Raw genomic sequence first — 22,157 nt, 5'->3', positions numbered from 1 at the left:
GAGGAGGTATTTTATTGGGCTTTTGTTTCATATTCAAAGGCAGAAAGACGATCATCTTATTATTTTTATGATGATCCAATTAGTTTCAGAATGCTTTCAAGGGGAGCTAACTATGACAAGTTAACATAGAAGCTACTCACTGTCTACAGTTTCTGAACAGCAGGGAGAAATTCCAGTGTTGCATCCAACATCAATATCAGCTGTAAAATCAAGAGCATGCCAGTCACACATCCAAGTCAGCTGATTTCAAAATATTCTTCCATGTATTTTCAGCTACATGCATCTCAACAAATGTTCAGCAAAAAATAATTTTTCAAAAAAATCCTGATAAATTTCTGTCAATTTTTATTACTCATTAAACTGATTTTATAAGAGGGTAAAAATTGCTGTGTAGAATAAAAAAATAAAGAAGCACAGTAAATTTGGTTTGCTTAAAAGCCTTATCATATTTTCAAGTGTATTGCAACATTATCAAAGGCCTGAGATGCCTCATATTTCTCCTTTGAAGATATAAAGCATTCTTTGCTCTTTTTTATTGCAAAACCAAGGTTGATGCACATAGTTCATAATGCAAGTTACATAAAGCAAAGACAATGTCAGGTAAACATTTACAATCTTGTAAAAAATAAACATTGAGGTTCATAACTCATTTTTTCCTTTTTACAATATTGTATAATATTACGTTTCACTTAAAAAATGTAGTCCGACGTACTTGGACAAATAAACTGGTCCTCCTTGAGGTTCAGCAGGGGGGTGTTTTTGTGGGGGGTGGGGAGGAAACATGTAGGCTCTCCTGCAGATACTTTGCTTTTCTTCAGCCAGCTACTCAGCCAGCCCATGTGACAATTACAGTTAAAAGGATTGGACTCCAAATTCCTGTAAAAAAAAAATTATTTCTCTATAGATGTACTTTTAACAATATCAGCCAGATAACTTTCATCATGTACAACTACGTCAAGCTTAATAAATTCATTTCCAAAATTCCATTCCCACAATATTGGTTTAGAAACCAAAAAAAACCCCAAAAGTAAAATGTTTACTCTCGGATATTTTCATGGGAATGAGATTGTAAAAAAGAAGTTTTGAAACAGTTCCAGGGTGTGTAAGATTGTATTAAATGGGAACAAAGCAGCGAGACTTGGGACAGCGTAAGCCAGGGGCTTGTTACTTTGGCACTATCAGCATTGATAACAATACCAGATTACTAATTAAACAGTCATAAGGATCACTTCAACTCTATCTAAATGACCAATCCTTTCCCACTCTGTTGCTCTACAGGGGCATGTTGTGGGTAAGATTTTTGATTAACTAAGAAGTTTACATTAAAGGTTAGTTGGTACATAAATATTCAGATTTCAAATCCCCCCCCCCCCCCAAAAAAAAATAAATTATGAAATGATTAAACAGTATGCAAGAATTTGAAATGTCTCCATGTTAAGATGAAGACTAGATTCGAATAAACCAGTCTCCATTTATATAAAAACTGAAGTAAAAACTTACAGAATTGTCAGGAAGTTTTGCTTATCAAAGGCACCTTCTGATATACATCGAATTTCATTGCTGTACAGAGACCTGCAAATAAAACCACAGTAAATAAAAATTGCACAAATAAAACGCATAAAAAACTTTACATGTTATCCTGACATAATGGGATATGTTATCATCAACAAAATTGACAATTGAATTTATTTTGATTCACAGGTCAATAAACCAAGGATCTTTGAAATTCACCATTATACCAATAAGAAAATATATGTTTAGCAGCTTTGAGCACCATGCAAAAGAAGAAAGAGGTTTTGATAACAGATATTGATGCAAAAAACATGGTTCCTCTTTTCAGCGCAGATAATGAACATTTTGACTCAGTGCTGTCAACATCCTCCCAACAAGACGAGATAGGTGTAAATGTTAAAATCATCTTCTCTCCTATCCAGTTTCAAGTCTTCAAAATGTTATAGCTAAACCATACATCATGCACATCCTACAAATTAATTACTCCACCTATCTGTACGATAACCATTTTTCAAATTCATTATCGAGCTACCTCAATTTTTTTTTTAAATTTTGATACCATTATCTTCCAATCAATTTTACAACAAATTGAAAGCCCACCCTTCTTTGCCCTCTTTATTACACCTTAATTATCTCCAAGTTGTTCAAATGAAGCATGACACGAATTGTTGTATAAGATCAGCTTTGTTCACTAATAAACATCTTAATACATGTATGTTATCAGGTAGACGGCTTGTAATTGCTGCAGCGCTGCCTGCAAGCGTGACAAGACGCAACACATGCTTGTCTTTTACAGTGAGCCCAGATCTGTGCTACTGTTTGCCTTAACTCTGCCTCAGGTACCGTGAAATAGATCGTCTGTCTGTGTGTTGTTTGAAGAAATTAGTAAAGATAAACAGAAAATTCCCCATCTCTACTCGGGGAAACTCAAACATCATTGCTTATAGTCTCCATTACAACCTGTTGACAAACCTTCAATTACATCACCGATATTAAACAGACATAGCTTTTTTTCCTCATCAGTAAAACTTCAAACCTAACAGAACTCCCCATCCATTGATGATCTTGTCTTTGGTCTATATCATTGCTTCACACAGTGCTTTCAAAGAGAAATATTTTATTTTGCTTATCTTTCTACTTGTCTCCTTTAGTTGTTTATGGTGGCAGTTTAACATGTGTGCAATGGCTCCCCCTGGGTCGGTATCTCCCGAACTATTCTTGATGTTCCTGGTGATACATGGTCAGTACAATTAATATCTCCTCCTGTCATAACTCAGTGTCTATTTAACAGCAACAGGTGTGTTGATGAATTCAGTCACAATTAACCCTACCCCCAAAGATATATATCTATATACACTTAATTATAAGTAGAAAACAACTGCAGAGGAAAGGCTTAGAGATGAGCTGATGGAAAAAAGGAATGTTTTCTAGATACTAGCATAAAAGACCTGTCAACTATAGGTTCCTTCAATGTACTGCAGAGGAAAGGCTAAAAGATGGGCTGAAGGAAAACAGGAATGTTTTCGAATGTTTTCTGGAGGCCAGCATAAAAGACCTGTCAACTATAGGTTCCTTCAATGTATCCTTACAATCTACTATCCACCCATTCTCTCGCTTTTGAAGAAGTGTGATGTTTTCTTCAATAACTTAATTATCGCCAGACTAGACCAATTTTTGGTAAACCATCAGTTGTCTCAGCTGCACTTCCATCTGGTCTTGTTTCAAGTTTAAACAATAAATTTAACAGGTGCATCAACTAATTAGCAACTGCAGGAATCTCATTATGTGCACAGAACAATACAGATGTCTGGAGGGCACTGACCTGGTGGCATGGAACTATAACAGTAGACTGTTGATTACATGGTAACTTACTGCCACTGGTCTAACTAATTTTCAGATTGATGTTTCCACATTCCATTAAAAAAGTGTGATTTAAACCAGTTGCATAATGTCTTGGAAAACACTGATTCTCCCTTTAGTCAAAGTGCTTCTTTGGTGATATCAAATTAAATTGGAAAAATTAAATGGTATGAATCAATTTTCCCAAAATGGCTATACCTAACACTTGTCAAAATAACCCCCTATATGTATCAAACACACCATAACTGTTGTGGTTAACAATATGCTTTATAAATTCTATAAATGATGTGATATTCATAATGTATAGCAAGTAATCCCCGTCTCATGATCCTGTATATATATATATATAATGTACTACACAGATTCGTAAATGCATGATGCTGCATATATATGATGTGATATCCAGATTCTTTGCTGCATCATGCTGTATATATAATGTACCTATGATGTGATACACTAGATCGCCGCCACGCGACCTGTTGTTTTATGGATTTGGGGCTGCTGTGTGCTGATACTTACAGCTGCCGAAGCTCCGTCATGGCGTTTAATGTGGTGTTGCTCAGACAGGTAATCCGGTTTTTCTCAATGGCTCTGCGAAAAAGAAAATGAACAGACTTTACATGCACCAATTACACAGATGAATAATTATCAGTTTCTTTTGCAATGTAGTTACAGGTTCTGCTAGAGGAATTCCATAACTCCCTAAGAAATCTTGGCTTTGTAAATCATTTTACTGATGAATTATATCATTGAGTCTGAAGCATAACTCGTTTTGTTTGAGGAATGAAAAAAAAATTGTTTACATAATTTCATTCTCTGCTTAAGACTTCAAAATGTGAATGCATCTAAATTAACACAGACTTATGGAATACCTGGCATTTATCTTAAACTCATGCAAACATTAAAAAATCAACTTCAATTATACCATTTATTGGTAAAGATGAACATTTTAGTTTGGGATCCCACTTTTGTTTGAATAAGAGAAGTATGGAGAGATGGCTGTTAATTGCTCAGGTAAACAACTTGACAACCAATGATAAACATTTAGTACTTACAAGGTTCTGACTGTCTCCAGTCCACGCAGAGATTTTCCCAGGAGCTTTCCAATTCTGTTACTTGACAAATTACTGAAAAAAATCAACACCTTCAAAAGTAATGAACCGTCAAAAATTTCACTTTATATACATGTCTTAAGATTAACTATATAATCCATATTATGAATCAAAAATTATATTGAACTACATTAAAGACATTGTTATTATTTTTTTTTAGCTCCACAATATGAGTACATGTATGGATGTATCTATAAAAGTGGCAGCTGAATTGGTTCATTATGAAGGTATTTCTGAGAGCAGTCCAAAAAACATATGCTGGTATAAAAAAGAGAAACCTACACATCTATCAGTTTTCTTGCCCCATTAAATGTGCCTTCCTCGATCTCCTGAAGACGATTACTGCTCAAGTCTCTGAAAGACAACAAATAAATAGTTTTGCCACTAGAATCTTTCTAGGAAAAGTTTGTATAGATAGTCTTGAAATGCTGTAAATATCACCGCTAATTTGGCTGAAATGTTTTGGTTTTTTCAGCACATTTTTGAATAAATGCATTATGTTTCATTCTCCCACTGTGAAGAACAATAAATGAAAGTCAAACAAAATCTCCAGATAGTTGGAGCTTGTAACATTACATCAAATAACATGTCAATTTCAATCTTATCAGCTCGCCTAGACACGGTGCTGCAAAATCTGCAAGCATTCACTTTAGTTGCACCACAATGAGTACAATACAGGAAAATACACAAATTTTTCAGGAACATTTAAGCAGTGAAGAATTTCTGCAAGGGACCAAAACATCCCAACATTCTAAATACTTTAATTACTTACAAGACCTGTAAATTCTCAAGTTTGCTGAACAAGCCATTTGCCTCCAGTTTTTCTATTTGATTATTCTGAAGTTGCCTACAAAGAAAAAAGACCACAAAAAATCATTCAGCTCAAAATGCAAAGATCAAATTTTGACACAATTTTCTACATCTATGATCTATTTTATAAATATAACGGTTCTATTTTAAAGCAGTATGGCATGTTGAGTTACATATCTTTGACAATGATCTAAAAATTTATGAATAATTACAGATCTATCCATTATCAAAAATAAAGGAAGTCCCCAAGATAACATTTGGCATTAGGTATCTCCATGTTATCACCAGTCTATGGATCCTATCTGCTTCCTCCCATATTATATGACATTTACATTCAGAATAGACGGAACCACATGACCTGCAGAAACTAGAGGTCATTTGTGCATGAATGAGAATAGGGTAAAAACCTCAACCATCTTAACCTCATTGCACTTCAAAAGGTTCAGTATGGGTGGGCATTTTTCTTATGATATTTAATATCATATTTCCAAAGTTTGTTTTAAGCATATAAAATTTCATAACCATTTTCAGTATATGTATTGGTTTTATTTGAAATTTAATAGTCCTTTGCAGTAGGGGGGGGGGGGGGGGTGTTGTAGTGAGGAAATCTGAATGTTGAAAGGAATTATCAAACAAAGATGTAGACCAGTAATTCCAATATACCGATATATGCTAGTAAGGGCTGGAGGTAGGTGGTTCTGATTGTGGGGAGGGGATATCGATAGGAGATGTGGTGATTGAGTTATATAGAAAGGTGTTTAAGTAACCCCTTCAGACTTACAATTTAGTTGTATAAATGGGAAGGTCCTGTGGTATTTGAGTGAGGTGTCTGTTAGAGCAATCGACCACCGTGCCCTGACAAACACACTGCCTGGGACACTCCAGGTCGATCTCACATTGCCCAGCGTTCTTGGTTCTGTGAAATTCCGAGCCTGTAGAAAAACAATGGAGCTGTGTTTATGGAACATATACTGAATCTTTCAACTGTTAAAACAAACCTCACACGGGTTTATATAATCTCTATCCCCCTGGTTTATATAATGCTTAAGCGGCACCTGATTCCGCTAAGTGCTTAGGAATTCTGGAAATACCTTTGCATTTGAACTTTTCGACTCTGGCTGTGGCGATCTTCTTGCGTTTCATACGTCCCGGAGCCTCACACCTTGCTATGCTGGTCTCTATGGGGTTCTGGTGGAGGTACTCTGTCAGCCACTGCATGTTACAGTCACAGATAAATGGATTTCGAGCCAGGTGCCTAAAGTACACAGTCAGAAATCTCATTAATAAACCTCTCTCTCTCCTCCATCCCCCGCATCTAATATATAGCAGGGTATCAATTATATCACATAACTGTCAAGATAGTAAATGTATCAACAAATTCTACACATGATAAAAGGAAAATTAATTTCTCATTCCGACTATATGATTGATAATACTTACAAGTTCTTGATATTTTTCAGTGGAGTAAATGTACCATTGGCTAAAGACTGTATTTTATTGTCATACAAGGATCTACAAAATAATTATAAAATACTTATACATTCTTTATGCTGGAATAAACTACATGTATTAAAAGACAACAAAGTGGGTAAAAGGTTTGACAATGAAAATCTTATGCAACTTGTCATCTTAACACAAGTTAAATATAATTTATTAAATATCATGTTAAGGTGTTTTAATCATTAATGTTCACATGCCAAAATCACCAAATTCATTTTTGACAGTACTTCAGTTTTCATAAAAGTGATAATAAGTGTGTGCTTAACTTTTGAGAACTTTCTAGAGTTTTAATACCTATGCAGCCATTTGATAATCTATCTTGCCCTCACGAGAATGATAAAAATCTCAGAGTAAAATTTAAACTTCAAGTTAACTAAACACAAATGTCGACTCAGAACTCAAATCCTTTCATACAATTTCTAATCAGTGTGCTGCACACGCAATCTTTTCTGTACATTTACAATGTGCAGATTTACATGCAACAGACTCATTACTTTAAACATGTCTAAATCCAGAATGTTATCAAAAGCGTTCTAAGCAACACATTTCTCCTTATCAGCTACTACATCTTCCACAAAAGTAAACATTACGCAAACAACTATCTCATGCCCTCCACTGAACTCCACCGAAGGACTTTTAATCAATTCTCAGTCTTTTAATCCATAATCAACTGGTTTCTGCACTGAATGGGTCAGCGATACTAGAATGAGACAGGCGGATACTTACAAAAGGTTGAGACTTGAAAGGTCTTGGAATGCATCTACTCTCACACACTTTATCTCGTTTGCATTTAACAGTCTGAAAAGAGAGCAAAGATATTGAGAATATTGAAATACTTTAGTAGTCTAGTGGGAACGAAAAAATTAGACAGGTATTTCATGAATGCCCAATGCAGAAATTTCTCAGGGCAGAAAGAACAAGGTGAAAGTTCCTCTTATCTACAAAAGCAAATATATCTTATGAAGTTGTTTAATTAGGCCTTAAATCAAGACAGACCTTCTCAAATTAGTATCAACATAATCCCATATCTCCATTCATGCAAATGCTCGTACAGAAAAATAAAACTGAAGAAAAAAAATTAATCAATTTCCTTCATGGTTCATAGAATCCCGATAGATTACTCTAATATCAAGATAATCTTCTTGTCTTTTTTTTATCACCAGTCCACACTTAAAAAGTATTGAATCATTTGCTAATCTTTTAGCGGGGAGCAATTGACTGTATCAATCATGTTGATATGTCCCAGACTCTGTTTGTGCCACATCAAACAGGCAGGCACGAACAAAATGCTGTATTCATGCAATCCATGTTAGATCTTAACTTTGATGATCTATCCCCAAGTTTATTTGTGCAATTGCACAGTGGATCAGATCATGACAAAGACACATTTCTTCTCCAATCAAGCAGAGTCGGTGTATACTGTGTTTTTCTTATTTTTATTTTAAAAAAAAATACCCTACTTATAATAACACAATATTTTATTCTGAAGGTGATAGTGCACTTTTATTCTTAAGGTAAATTTGAAAAATAATTCTCCACACGTTTGCGAACACTTAAGTTCTTTTTATATCTCTATAAAAAAGCATGTCAACAAAAAATTCCATTTCCTCATCACTTCTCAACATATGAATGGAAAAAATAAGAATGTCTACTGACGAGATTAATGACCAAAATTTTGCTTTTTGTTAATTAAGACATGACTCATTCCAGACACAAACCCTGCAATAGTTCAGAAAACAACAAAGAGTTCATTTTCGGTAGTCTGTTAATGAATGAACGTATGTTCTCATGAATATTGTCAATTACACTGCACAGTTCAAGTTGTAGCAAAAAAGATGAACAGAGGAAAACTGCTTTTTTTATCATTATATTGCACTTTGATTCTGATTATCCCATTATAACTGTTTTCTAGAGGCATCATTATCTTATTTCTGAAATGGAAATAACTGTGGTTTACCAGCATATTGTATGATAAATGTAGCAGTTTATTTTTGAACAGATATTACGGTAAAGTTCACTGGCATAGTTAGAAAGGCTCTATACATTAGCGAGGGACTGGGTGTTAGTTAGGGCACTGATGCTGTGTTATACAGGTACTTACAGTAACTGGAGAGAGGACAGCCCCTTGAACAGACCAGCAGGGAGGTCTCTGATCTTGTTGCCATAAACTACTCTGTATTAATACAAGATAATTCATGCTCAATTAAAGTAATAAACAAAACATACTCTTTAAAAGATTCATTATCATTTTCAGTTTTCAAAAAGTGATGATTCTGTAAATGCTGATAGTAAAGAGTGGGCTACGAATCACTGGTGATGTGCTGTTTTGTGCAATTTATAACATTTATATTTACCATTGCATTTAAAAATATTCACTTATCTGATCGATACTTACAATGAGTTTAGAGAGGTTAACCCACTGAAGGCATCAGCAGCTATCTCTGTGATTTTGTTGTTGCTCAAGTTTCTAAAAAAAATAAATAAATATGACTATAAGCAATACATCACATAATCACATTGTTCTTCAGATTATAAACTTGTCAGCTCGTGAATTTATGTCACCCTTATGAAACTGTCCACCCAAATTACCCAAATATATTTTCATCTCTCAGCAGGTCAAATTTACACATGAGGTATGTATGAAATCAGCACATTTGATCTAAATACGATTTGACATTGTATCTGAAATGTATGTCCTGATATTTAACCAAGGTCAGAAACCAGCTGTGTAGTAAAGGGGTGGTGGTGCATCATACATGTACCAATGCTGACATCATCAACAGGTGCTCTTGCAGTCCCACATAGACCCCACACACATGGAGGAAAAAAAAACACAAACCAAAATACCATTTGATCCTCCCAAACTGCATGGGGGGAAATTAGGAATTGATTATTCTTTTTGATCATGCGTTTTTTAATTGTTATCTTTTCCTGTGACACTGCAGTGTTTATTTATAGGAGGCTCTATAACAGTTGGTAAGGATGTTTTGACTGGGTTCCGACACCTCCTTTAGCTGTTGTGTTTGGCTGGCTGATGGCACCGAGCTGTTTTCACTTCAATGTATATACTTACATTCGCCGGAGCTTCCGTAGATCAGCGAACGCTCGGGAAGGCACAATGACAATGTGGTTCTGCTCCAGACGACTGTCAAAACAAATTTCATACATAATTTAGACAGTTAAACTCCTATTATCATGCTTTATTTTTCTACGTAACCCTACACCATTCTGGTGGTTTTTGGTTTCCCAAACCGCTAATCATGTGATAAAAAGCTCAATTTACGTTCTTTTTTAGGCTTTATAATCCATTCCCATTTAATTGACGATTTATTAGATATTAAACGAGTAAAAAAGTGTATTGGGAACTTGACACACATAAGAACACACCCTGTTGTCAGAGATAAACAGACAAAGATGCCAATTTCTTACATTTCAGTGACATCGTCTGGGAAAATTGAAGGAAATTCCGTCAGGCCAGCACTTCGACAGTCCACCACTCCACTAGTACAACTACATTTCTTGGGACAGGAAGCCACTGACGAACATCTTTCGCTGTGCTGCTCAGCAGTCTGACCTTTATATTGAAATATACATTTCAGTCAATTAAAGATATATCAACACTACCAGAAACCTCAAATACCAAAGCTGTCAACTTCATTTAGTTTTTAAGAAAATTTCTATTAGATGACACAGATGCAAAAAATTTTGAAAATAGTTATGGAGGTTATTGGGATTACAACCCTGATCCATTAAATCCAAATATGGGGGATAAAATATGAAAACTGTCTCCCACCTGCATCACAGGTAAAGCTGTATTGCTGGACATCGTCCACCTCTATCCCCTGTAGATTGGGTGGGGCTGAGCACTCTGTGTACAGACCAAGGTCGGGGTGGGCCTTCAACCACTGGGACAGCCAGGCCAAGTGACAGTCACACACAAACTTGTTATCTATCAATCTCCTAAAATAAAAAAAAAGATTTTAGTTATGAATTAATTTAATACCAGAGATAGAAAGAAGAGAACAAATTTAAATACCAGGTAGTTTTTCAGTTATCAATTAATTTCAATTCAGAGATAGAAAGAAGAGAATAAAATTTGAACATTTATTTAAATTTACCAATTCATTCCAGAAAAAGAAAGAAGAGAATAACAATAAGATGTGTCATTTCAAATGCGCATCAGACAATTCTAAGTGAATTTTTTTTTTTTTAAATTTACTATCTTGCACTTCTCAAGGAAATCGAGGTTACTAGGTAAATCTTTGCAATTTAGAATATGAGCTTCCTTCCAATGATGTCGCCTTAGTGAATAGAAATTGCATAATCTCATACACATATTAGCATTAAGGTGATATTCCTAACAATAAATGTGTAAGCATTAACCTTCATTGTACAAGAATAGGACATTTCCTTTTCAAAAAAGAAACTGCTCATTTATCACGGACAGAATGAAGAGACGACTTGGTACAACAATAATTATCTTCCATTAAGGCTGAGACATGTTGGGAATTCTTTAATCTCTAAAGAATTTTATCAAGAATCTGAAAAAATTTTTATCAGCCCTGAAAGAAGTTAAAAGTTAGAAGCTAGTCTCGTTAATCTTTTTTATTCCGTAGCCCGAATGTTGACCGGGGCCGGACCAAACTAGCACTTACAGTGTCCGAAGATTGCTCATGTTGTCAAACAGATTCTTGGGTAGAGATGTCAGCTTGTTGTAGTTCAATGTTCTGGAAAAAAAGGTCATTATCTCTCTCAATTACTATTTCCTTCTTATTCTGATACATTATTTTTCAAATACTTTCCTTTTCTGATATGTTATTTTTCAAATAAATTTTTTATTTCATTCAAATAAACCCTCATCAAAAGTTTGTTGACTGCACTGATAAAATCACTAAATTTTACACTTTAGCACACAAAAATGTTTTTTCCCCTATGGACCTGAAGCATTTTATTTTTTTTAACCAACAGTTGATTACGAGAGAAATTTATCAGCTTCAATCACTGTGACAGCCAACAGCTTTGACAGAGTGTCAACAACTCAGAGAGAGGTTCTTACAAGATCTCCATGTTATGCAGGGCCTTGAGCGCTGTCTCTGATACACACTCCAGCTGGTTGTGGTCCAGTTGTCTGGAAATAGAACACCCTTTAGTCTACCCATAACAATATCATCCCTATCAAATTGCAGTTCAATATTTGTTTACACCTTTCAAGTATTTCTTCAGCTAAGAGGACAGTTAATTGATTTCTGGGGCGGTGTTGCTCGCATAATAATAGTCTTATATTCATCGATGTATTTCTTATATAATTTTTCTTATGCATTAATTCATATCACTTATTTACGAATATACCAGTATGGACTTAAGTTATGTCTAAACTAAAAAAAAACAACTTTTGTTTATTTGGGAATTTTTCTATAATACACAAAGGTTGTGGAATTAAATCTTCAAAATGCCTTTTCTCGCACTTCAATCAGCTTAGTTAACATTTTTTGGCACTTGCACGACAATGAAATACACATGACGGTGTGTTAAACTTGCCCACTTTCAAGCATACCTTCAACCTCCAGACAAAACAAACATTTAAACAACTGAACAAAGTATCTTAACCCTGTTTAATACAGTCGTTGGAAAAGAAAATTAACAAAGTAAACCAGGTCTTTAAACAGTTTCAAAAAATTGCACTCTTAAACAGACCCATCATTGTTCAATACATGCTTCATTCACTCCCCAGCCCTGTTTTAATAGAATTGTATTAAGCAGAGAGGGAAAAGTTGTTACAATGAAGAAAACAGTCTTTGATTTCTCATAGTGTTTTCCTAACACAGGGATCATTATCATTTCAGCAGTTCCGTGAATGAATTAAATAAAAACTTAATATCAAACTATATTTCAGGGGTGGAGTGTCTAGCTGGGCCAATTTGCACAGGGTTATAGAGACGAAGAAACAAATTCAATGCAAGCCCCGTCAAACCTGATATGGGAGTTTTAAGACTTTTTTCAATCAGTGTTTACAATTAACCTTATATAAATAAAGGTGAACTGAACACCTCTTAATGTCAGTGTTTGTGTGTCACAGGCAAATATGACAAAAAGTTATGATTCTATTCAAGCAGCTGATCGAGAAGGATGAGAAAACAGCTCTTTATTCAGTGATGGGAAACCTTCAACACTGTCAACACTTCACACAGAAATAATTGCTCTGGAAAATTTGTCCAACGGATTGTAGATAACTCGGTGCTACACAAAAGAATATTAAATAAGGACAGAAACGCATTGCTTTATAATAACACAGATATGATATTGTTGCAATTGGAAATGGGTGTAAAATCAGATACCATCTTTTACTCTATTGCGTAATTATGTAATGCTAACTAACCCTATACACAAAAAGTTTGAAAGGGCAAGTATCACTAAAATAAATCTGAAGACACCCTAACAACCTTCAAATGTGCTCCTAGCTGCACTGAGGTTCAACACTTTAAAAAAGAAAACGTAACAGCATCATATTTCACAGAAAGATGATTCACCTGGGAACAGGGATCAAGTTTTAACTTTACATTGACAAGACAATTGTTAATGAATAGCCATGCATACTGGTATGTTTGCTGAAATCTTCAAAAATGTTTATCCAGGCATTTTTTTTCCGTTGAACAATTTGAATTTTATCAAACAAAATAATTTTTTAATACAAAAATTCTTAAAATTTCCCTCAGAAGTCACTTTTTTAATATAAAACCCCAAAAGAGTTTTTAGAATATTCGCATACCACTGATTGCAAATACACAGTTTATTATGCAATTTGAAATAAGAGGATCAGAAGACTCCCCATATAAAAGGTAATTTCTAAATTAAATCATAAAAGACCTGAAGTAAACCTCAATCACAAAAGCAATTATTTGCATGCATAATTATAAACCTGTACTGCTTTGTCCTTGAATACTAGTATATTATAAATACCGTATATCCGGTAATTTTCGCGATGATTTAATTTTCGCTTTTTTTGCGATGTCTTTGAAATAGCAAATTATTGAATACACAGAAATTTTATTCTGTATTATTTTCTATTAGAAACTCTTTAAATCGGAAAAAAATGACTGGCGAAAATTAAAAATGCTACACATTTTCCCCATTTTTCGCAAATTTTGTGACACGCAGAAAAAAAAACGGATATTCGGTACCTCAATAACACATGGAAATTTGTACTAAGTACTACAGAAATTGGAGATTTAATCAAATATAAAATATCAAGAGATTGAAATGGGAAGACATTGTATCTACAAATAACATAAAACAATGAGATAAGGTACTTACAGATTCCGTAGCACTGTGGATCCTGTCAGGGTCTTTTTTCCGATCACCTTTAGTTTATTGTAACTCAGATCTCTACAAAACAGAGTGAAATCAACATTAAACACAGCTGAAAATCATCATTCTGACCATTTAATATGGGTTGATATATTATCAGACATTATCATGTTAAAATTGTGCATTTCAAAATAAAATCATTGTTTTCTGGATTTTAACTAAAAACAATCAACTTGTTTGTTTGTCTGTCTGCACCTGTAGTTTTTACATAAAATATTAACTGTAACTACATTGTGGCAAATTTTTTCAGTTGCCCCAAAAATAAATAAACTACCGCATCTGTAACATTTGACCTAAGTAAATAGAATACATTTTCATGCACTAATGTATCTTTTGAACTTTTTAATGGTGTCCCATCCAAATACACCTGTACTGCCCCAAAACACAAAAATATCAGATTTTAAAAACTCAGGTAATCAAAACACACAGGTGTTTCATATTGGTAATTTTTTCCCATTAAAACTTTTTATTTTATGGTATATGACCTTATTGTTCTGAATAAGCATAGATCCAAACCTATTTCTTGGGGACTGAAATATTTCGCATTCTGATGTCTCGAGATATTTCTGATTTCTAGTCAAACAAATCAAATGGGTATTTTAAAACTTTTTCAATTTTTCCAATACATTAAAGCAAAAACCTGACATAAACTTTCTAGCAGGGTTGATTCCAAAGATAAACGGCTCTGGAGGTGCTTATTTGGTCTTTAAAAAGACAAATCAAATGAAAATAAATGTCTTATTTGGAGACGTGTTCATCGAACTGCAATCAGCAAGTAAACAGAGGGAACACTTGGCTAAGGCAAGGTGCTTTCAGTGGTGCCCAGTATCATAGCTACAACCATTCCTCGGAAAGAAATGCCCCTACTTCACAAGAGAATCACTACACCAATGAATTTCTACTTGACAAGATGAAAGGCGGTCCCTGTTAAAGCCTATCTTATATTTATCATAAAATCTCAATTTTTCTCTGTTTCCCGTTTTATAATGAGTTTGCTTGTGTTTGTTTTGAGGGTAGATACATGGCCTTCTCCAGAATCTATCCAAGTTCAATCTCTGGTCAAGCAATCGCTAAAACTATTTCTATATACGCCATACGTACACATCTCGTGTTAAACATCTATATGGTCATTTGCATATAAATCTGAATATTATTCATCAAGACAGGAAATATTTTCCAAACTTGGATGGATTCCTAAACAGCCCACGTACAAGACCCTATCAACACTAAAACACTGCAATACCTCAATGATCTGGCTAACAACAAACTATTTTAGCCCCTTATAAATCTTTATCCATTCCAAAAAAAGTTGTCAAGCTGTCATCAACCGCAAGTCAAATCACATAGAATTCTACTGGGAGCCCTAATAAATCTTATTTTTATTCATTTTTATCATATCATTTTAATATGTTTCAAATCCTCAATATATCAAAATTTAAACAGTGCCGACCAAGTACATGTGTAGACGGTCTAATGTTGTGGGTTTTATTTGAATTTACCAAATAAATCTACATCCAACATCTTTAATTTAAAAAGTAACTATCTGATAAAATCCAATGATCATCAGATTGTGCAACCACCACTGATAACCTTTCACTATTACAACTTTGATTTTCACATTTGACTCCCAAGTCGAAATTCTCCACTGCACATGTGTTTGCAACATTGTGATATAAAGTTACCCCCTCTACTCGTAAATTAAAGTTAATGCAGCACCTGATATAGTGAACAAGGTAATTACTAATGAGCAAAGTGTTTGAACAAGTGTTCCAACCATTCAGTGTATTTTGATATGATCGGTAACCAAAGGATTCACCCCACGAAATGAGTAGGGTGTAAGGGTCTTCATTCACAAATCTCTGCTGATTTAATGAATGGAGAGTGTCAATTGGTTATCTCCGTAACATCTCATCTCTGATCAACTGACTTAATAAGCACACTGTGGTCTCTGTGTTCAGACTAGCAGTACTTTTATTTTTCATTTCAATTACCTTCAAGTGACAATAGATCTTCAACTGGGCGGAAGTCTTTTTCTGCCTGTCTGAGAGCATCAGCATTGCCAAAATTAGATGACCACTGAGAACCCATACAGGGAGCATAGTTTAGTCTGATGGTTATCATCCATAATCTAACAAGCCCTTCATCAGATTATACCTCAATTAACAAAGCAGGTCTTTCTGATAGCAAGCAATTGTTTTCTGCATAGTTAACTTCCATTAAAGAAAAACGTATTATCGCACACACAAGGGCATTTCCTCGGGTTCTGTGTGAAAAAGGTTTTGATGGCTGTTTCTTTTTTGTCTGACATTGGAGAGAGGACCTTTTGCATTCTCCAGTGATGAGTCTCTGGCGAGCCTCCCAAGTTTTTCGAGTCAGTGGACATGAATAGAAATGTCAACTGACTTGCTAACATCTACATGGAATGCATAACAGCTACCAGCTAAAATGCCCCGACACATTTCATCCTTGCAATTAATCTACTCATAATAAAGGAAATCTTTATGAAGTGGGACATTTACTATTTAGATTTAGTTTTTTAAAACCCCCATTTTTTAAATTCTTAAAATCAAAGTAGCAGACCTAAATGGCAAATAATGCAGAGCTTTGCATGTAACTCTGCAGCTTGAGGTGATAAGCAATAGATTTAAATCAATTTACAAACGATTTAGGTGGTAAAGCAATGAAATTAATCTTGTATTTTAAGGGAGCAGTTTGTCATCTACCGATTTTCAGCATATGGTAAGGGTACAAATGTCAAACACTCATTAATAAAACTCAACCACTATCTACTACTACTCCACAGTTATACAAGCCCCACACACTAGCTGACCCTAGTTTTATGCGACATGGATTTACACCTACAGAAATTGGTGATTTTATACATTAAGTAAATTCTGGAAATGTATGCACTGTCATACAATTTCTTATTGTCACCACATGCATTAAATCCAAGTCATGAATGAAAAAGCCAAGCAGACACGTGAAGGTGTTGAAATGAATGAAATGAACATTTTCAAGAAAAAAATCAACTTTATATGAAATAGTTGAAGAGATTAGGCAGGGGTAGCCTAACATGGCTCATCATTTCTATACTAATCATGTTTAATCTTCCGACTGGGTCATGTTTACCGGCAGAAAAAAAGAGAATGTTCTAAGTGTCTGGCAATGCATGTAAAAAGAAGATGGTCTTACGGGAGAAATGGCTTCTGATAGGTGTTAAAAACCATTAGTGTCATGATTAATGTGAATTGGTCACCCAAGTACAAATGCCCGGTAATCGTGTTTCCACCAACCACAGTTCAGATAGCTTTATGGTGACGGCCATTATGATGATATGATACAACATTACATGCATTAAAGACACATCTAACAGATTGAGCAGCCCCTGTGTTATTCTTCCCAACTCCATAAATCACGGGGTGGAAGTTCGAGAATCGGCTTTTTACAAGCTCACCCTCGCCAAATCCGACCCCAGCTATTAATCAGATACATGGGGTCGCTAAAGCAGGTGAACCCAAAATCCTGAAGGGTTGTTAGGGGGATGTTACAGGTTTCTTTCCTTTTCATTTCTTTTCTTTACATACACAAACATAAGTAGATGGAGGGAGGTAAGATAGACGCTCCTTGAATGGCAATTAAACCAACACTGTGTCAAAGTAATGAAAGATCTGATTGCCATAAATAACCCTTCCTTAAAAATGTGGACAAAGTCATTGAAAGGACAAATCAGAACCCGATATCTCTTTTCCCCCATTAATGTAAAGAATCCAAGCAATTCCTCCACATTGGCTGGTGTGGAGTGGTTATAGGTTCAGTACACAGATAATGAAGCAAATGATACATCTCCGATTCAACCATCCACAAACACATGGACGCTAGCATACCAGCTCTGTCGCCTTCTAACCACATTCTACAGGACATTTGACAGATAAATGACAAAAAATCTAAAAATCCCCCATGTCAGTGCATATAATTAAGGGATTAAATCGGATACAAGCATGTTCCCAAATAAGAAAGATGTGGTTTGAGGATTGACACAAAACAAGACTTCTGTCAAAGTTCAGACTAATTTCCACCAACACAGACTGTCACAATATCCTTAGAAAGCATTCCTAAAAGATGAGAAAAAGACCTATTCAGGAGCAGCTGTTAGTGATATAGCCAAAGTTTAATGCAAGTGACAAAAACATGCATTCATTTCATCTTATGGAGTCATCTATCAAAATATAAGTCAACTTCAATTTTTATCATTAGATTTAAGGTCACCCTTCAATTCAATTTTCAAAAAATGAAAAAAAAAAAAGATTTTTAAGGATTTAAATTTTTGTAACCTTTTTTATTGAAAACCTGAGAAATGGTATGTTTTGACAAATGGTCAGTTTTATGCCCTATGTACCACTTGAACGATGCTTAGAAAAACTAAAGCAGTACATATAAATAGCCCTAGCAGATCATTCATTGATAAGGTGGACAATAGTGTCAGATATCTGAAAACTGCTGATGGCTTGGCCTGAGGGGAGGGTCACTCTGGGATTACACCATGGGTGGGACTCAAACTTGCTCTTCAACACAAGGAGTCTCATTCAGTGTGCTGTCAGGACCATCATTAACTGCTGATGGCTGGGATAATGAATCAGGGACTACTGGCATTCAATTGTAGAACAACTCAGTCAGCATGTTGCCTGAATATTTACAAGTGTATTAAATGCATACAACGGAATTCCAGCACCTTGTTAAGTGCAGTTAGAAATACTATACTTGGGGAGATTACAACAAAAAAGCAAAACAAAGACAAAAAGTACAAAAAAGAGTTTGATAATCCAGAGATTGAATTCTTCAGGAACTTTAAACAAGAGGAGATATTAAGAGAGGGGAGCTAATTAAAAAAGATTTGCAGGTGCTTTATTTGACCCACTTTCCCCCTATCAAATAAATCCAGTCTTCTGGGTTTCTTTCACAAAGTTATCATTCTCATCATTGTCCCTGCAAGACTTACGCCACACAATCAGTACCCCACGGAGACGCGTAATGCAAAGGTGCGACACGGAGAAAAAACTGTCAACGTTTGTCTGGGTAAACCCCTGTTAATTGTGACAAAGAGATCAGATGGGACGTCAGTTTCCTCTAATATTTGCTCTTTTCTCTTTCCTGATTACCTCATCTCTTCTACACAATAGAAATTCAAGGGAGGTATGGAGCACTTTAAACAACACATAGATTCAAAGTTTGTCTCCCGATTACTCCTCTCAGTGAGTGACTGTTTAACACGCATTCGCGTTAGGTCGTCCTGCCATTATATACTATTATTACCACCTGATTAAAATGTAAAGTTAAACACTGCAATTCATTTTCTGATATCATGGACCTCCAGGGAGTTTAACACTTCATTTAGGCAAACAGAATCTAGATGTTTATGTTCTCAAAAGACTAGCCCCAAAAGGCAATTCACTTCATTGTTGTAATGTCAATCACCGACAAAGAAAACCAAGATTTACATCACTGAAAAATTTGTTTGAAATTGAATCATTACTTTTCCTTTTTACCTCATATGATCCTAGTTTTCTTAAAAACCTTTCACCAGGGTCAGGACGACATATGATGCACATGCACCTAGAGGTGTACAATAGGTGCAACTTTCTTGTGTGGTTTGACTGCGACAATCACGCAAGATAACATGAACTTTTGAGCAATGAGAGTTTACACTATAAAAAAGCATGTGTTATCATTAAAGCATTTAATGTAGACAATCAAACCACTAATTGTTTATTCAAAAACAGTTGTTTCATCACAGGTGGTCTATATGTTAAAAAATCTCTGATTTAGGTTCTAGATGTTATGCATGAGATGCTTTATTTTTAACCAATATGAATTAAAGACCTTTTTGTACTCTGCCATCAAAACTGCATCACCGGCATTACACAATATCAAATCTTAGAAATAAAATATCAAAAATAATTGTAAATTCCCTCAAGTGCCAGAGAAATGTCATTCAATTGACATTTCACAGGTTTCAGAGCTCGGGTATTGCCTTATCCAATATACCGGGTAATATACACGCACAATGTATTTACAACTCTGACTGAATTCCTAGCATGGAAAGAAAGACATGTAGACTGCACATTTTGTCAGTGTCATCTTTATCAGTGACAAGGTTAATTTTATTACACAGTTATTCAACACCTTTCATCCTAATTCATTGGTCTCAAATTATGCTCTAAATAGGGTCTCAAATTTATACAAATTTGGGAACCTGACTCCCTACATAATGATGTACAATCTCAGAACAGCACTGCAAGGATTATATATACGACAAGACTCCACGTATAATTACAGGCCTATTCGCAAGGCGCTAAGTCTACTTTTATTCTTCACTAATTTCTGAAGTCACTTTGAATATCTTTCAAAATTTACAGAAGATAAGCAAATGAATATGTGAGCATTCATGTTTTTGATAATCTCAGAAGGTGTTTATCTTCCTATCTAAACCACCCTAAACCTGTAATTACGGTAACACAAAACGATGGAAATTGTACTGTCTGTAGAAATATATGTGTAATACACATTGAGAGGAATAATGCTCCTTTCAACCACAATTAATGCAATCTGACTCATAAGTTGGTTTCAACCACAAAAGAAAGAATTTTTTTAAAAATCATACATTCAAACAATCCTATCTCTCTTTGGTTTCTTGGACTTGTATGAAAAAAAAAATCATTCATTTCATTTTCCCATCAATGAAAGGTTATCATTTGAAAGCATTATTGGCAAAGATAAGTATTCTTGAGGCAGGAACCTTGATTTCACAAAGAGTTCTTGCGAGCTGATATTCAAGATGAGATGTTTCTATTTACATCAACAAGAGAGTCAAAGAAACATTGAAGTACACTGAAAGAAACTAACTACAGGAAACCTTTTCCATGAATATATAACAAGACTGATTAGAGGTATAGGAAGAGTTCAACAACACAAGTGGGGCCTTGTCAAAAGGATAAAATAACAACAGTCCACTTCAGAAACTACTGAGAAAACACAAGTATTGTGATCCACTATCATGGGGTGACCGCAGCAAATCTCCTCTTTACACTGTAGCTGTTCACATGAAACCAAGGACCGGCCTGCCTCTAACAGAGTACATGTAACTCAGGGGGGAGATAGCACTTGAGCATTCTTGGGAAGATTTGCTGCATAACCATTGAGATAAGAAACACTCTTAGGCTAGATGTACATCGTGGGGGGAAGGGGAGTTCAATAATGGATGATAGATTAAGAAATTATATGGTTCAGTCACTGGATTAACATTCTTAAGAGGATCCAGTTAATTGAATTATTATCTAGTGTCAATTATTGATTAGAACTGAGTACAATTTCAAGTGTTATTTTTCTTAGATAAGGTCATGCACTGATTGTCTACAATTTTAATTATCTGTGTGGAAATTTGATTAAAGAAGGGCCTTAGGTTCAAAGTACCGGTAATGAACATTCTATCATAAATTAGCCAGAATTCACTTAAAATGATACTTATCAATCCAAAAAAAAAAATCAACCCAATAGGAGACAGTATTTGTTGCTAAATTCTTTAGACCTTGCCACCTTGTAATGCACCTTGCCACCTTGTAGTGCAGGCCAGTAACTGGAAGCATTTTCACACTATGAAGGTCTCTGTGATAAGCAGTGCTATTACACAGGAAAGAAAAGTTGGATTCTAAGATATCCAGGGCCATTTTTCTGATAGATGATAAAGAATCTCCATTATCTTAATGAAAATCAGTGAATGAAAGGTCAAACCCACGAGCCCCAAGGACATTTTCTCCAATTTTCTCCTCTCGACTCCATTCTGGATAGAAACTGGTGACCAATTTCTTGCCATACAGGCCAACTACTGTCTGAAGTGTGATGTATTAATAATGATCCCTTGCCAAATTTGATGGCACCTCCCTGACCTGAGCTGACCTCGCAAGCCAAAGGTCAAAACAATAGATGAAACACAGATGTAGTCTG

General features: G+C 35.1%; 1 protein-coding gene across 4 annotated transcripts in view; it reads right to left on the bottom strand.

Annotated features, from left to right (window-relative positions):
- Window positions 1-22,157, bottom strand: part of LOC105332900 (slit homolog 2 protein) — a 40,361-nt gene that overhangs the window by 7,365 nt on the left and 10,839 nt on the right. For all 4 annotated transcript variants that reach the window (XM_020069173.3, XM_011435634.4, XM_011435635.4 and 1 more), the window contains 19 exons: window positions 14,106-14,177; window positions 11,851-11,922; window positions 11,450-11,521; window positions 10,588-10,754; window positions 10,224-10,368; window positions 9,868-9,939; window positions 9,190-9,261; window positions 8,896-8,967; window positions 7,521-7,592; window positions 6,735-6,806; window positions 6,386-6,549; window positions 6,076-6,226; window positions 5,257-5,331; window positions 4,767-4,838; window positions 4,428-4,499; window positions 3,892-3,963; window positions 1,501-1,572; window positions 713-876; window positions 141-200 (listed from right to left, as the gene is read on the bottom strand). In XM_020069173.3, the coding sequence (XP_019924732.3) occupies window positions 141-200; window positions 713-876; window positions 1,501-1,572; window positions 3,892-3,963; window positions 4,428-4,499; window positions 4,767-4,838; window positions 5,257-5,331; window positions 6,076-6,226; window positions 6,386-6,549; window positions 6,735-6,806; window positions 7,521-7,592; window positions 8,896-8,967; window positions 9,190-9,261; window positions 9,868-9,939; window positions 10,224-10,368; window positions 10,588-10,754; window positions 11,450-11,521; window positions 11,851-11,922; window positions 14,106-14,177 (1,790 nt within the window). The remainder of the gene's footprint in view (window positions 1-140; window positions 201-712; window positions 877-1,500; window positions 1,573-3,891; window positions 3,964-4,427; window positions 4,500-4,766; window positions 4,839-5,256; window positions 5,332-6,075; window positions 6,227-6,385; window positions 6,550-6,734; window positions 6,807-7,520; window positions 7,593-8,895; window positions 8,968-9,189; window positions 9,262-9,867; window positions 9,940-10,223; window positions 10,369-10,587; window positions 10,755-11,449; window positions 11,522-11,850; window positions 11,923-14,105; window positions 14,178-22,157) is intronic.

The sequence above is a fragment of the Magallana gigas genome, chromosome 8 (assembly GCF_963853765.1).
Source record: "Magallana gigas chromosome 8, xbMagGiga1.1, whole genome shotgun sequence".
Taxonomy (NCBI): domain Eukaryota; kingdom Metazoa; phylum Mollusca; class Bivalvia; order Ostreida; family Ostreidae; genus Magallana; species Magallana gigas.
The sequence above is the reverse complement of the archived record's forward strand: the minus strand, read 5'-3'. Positions and strand labels throughout refer to the sequence as shown.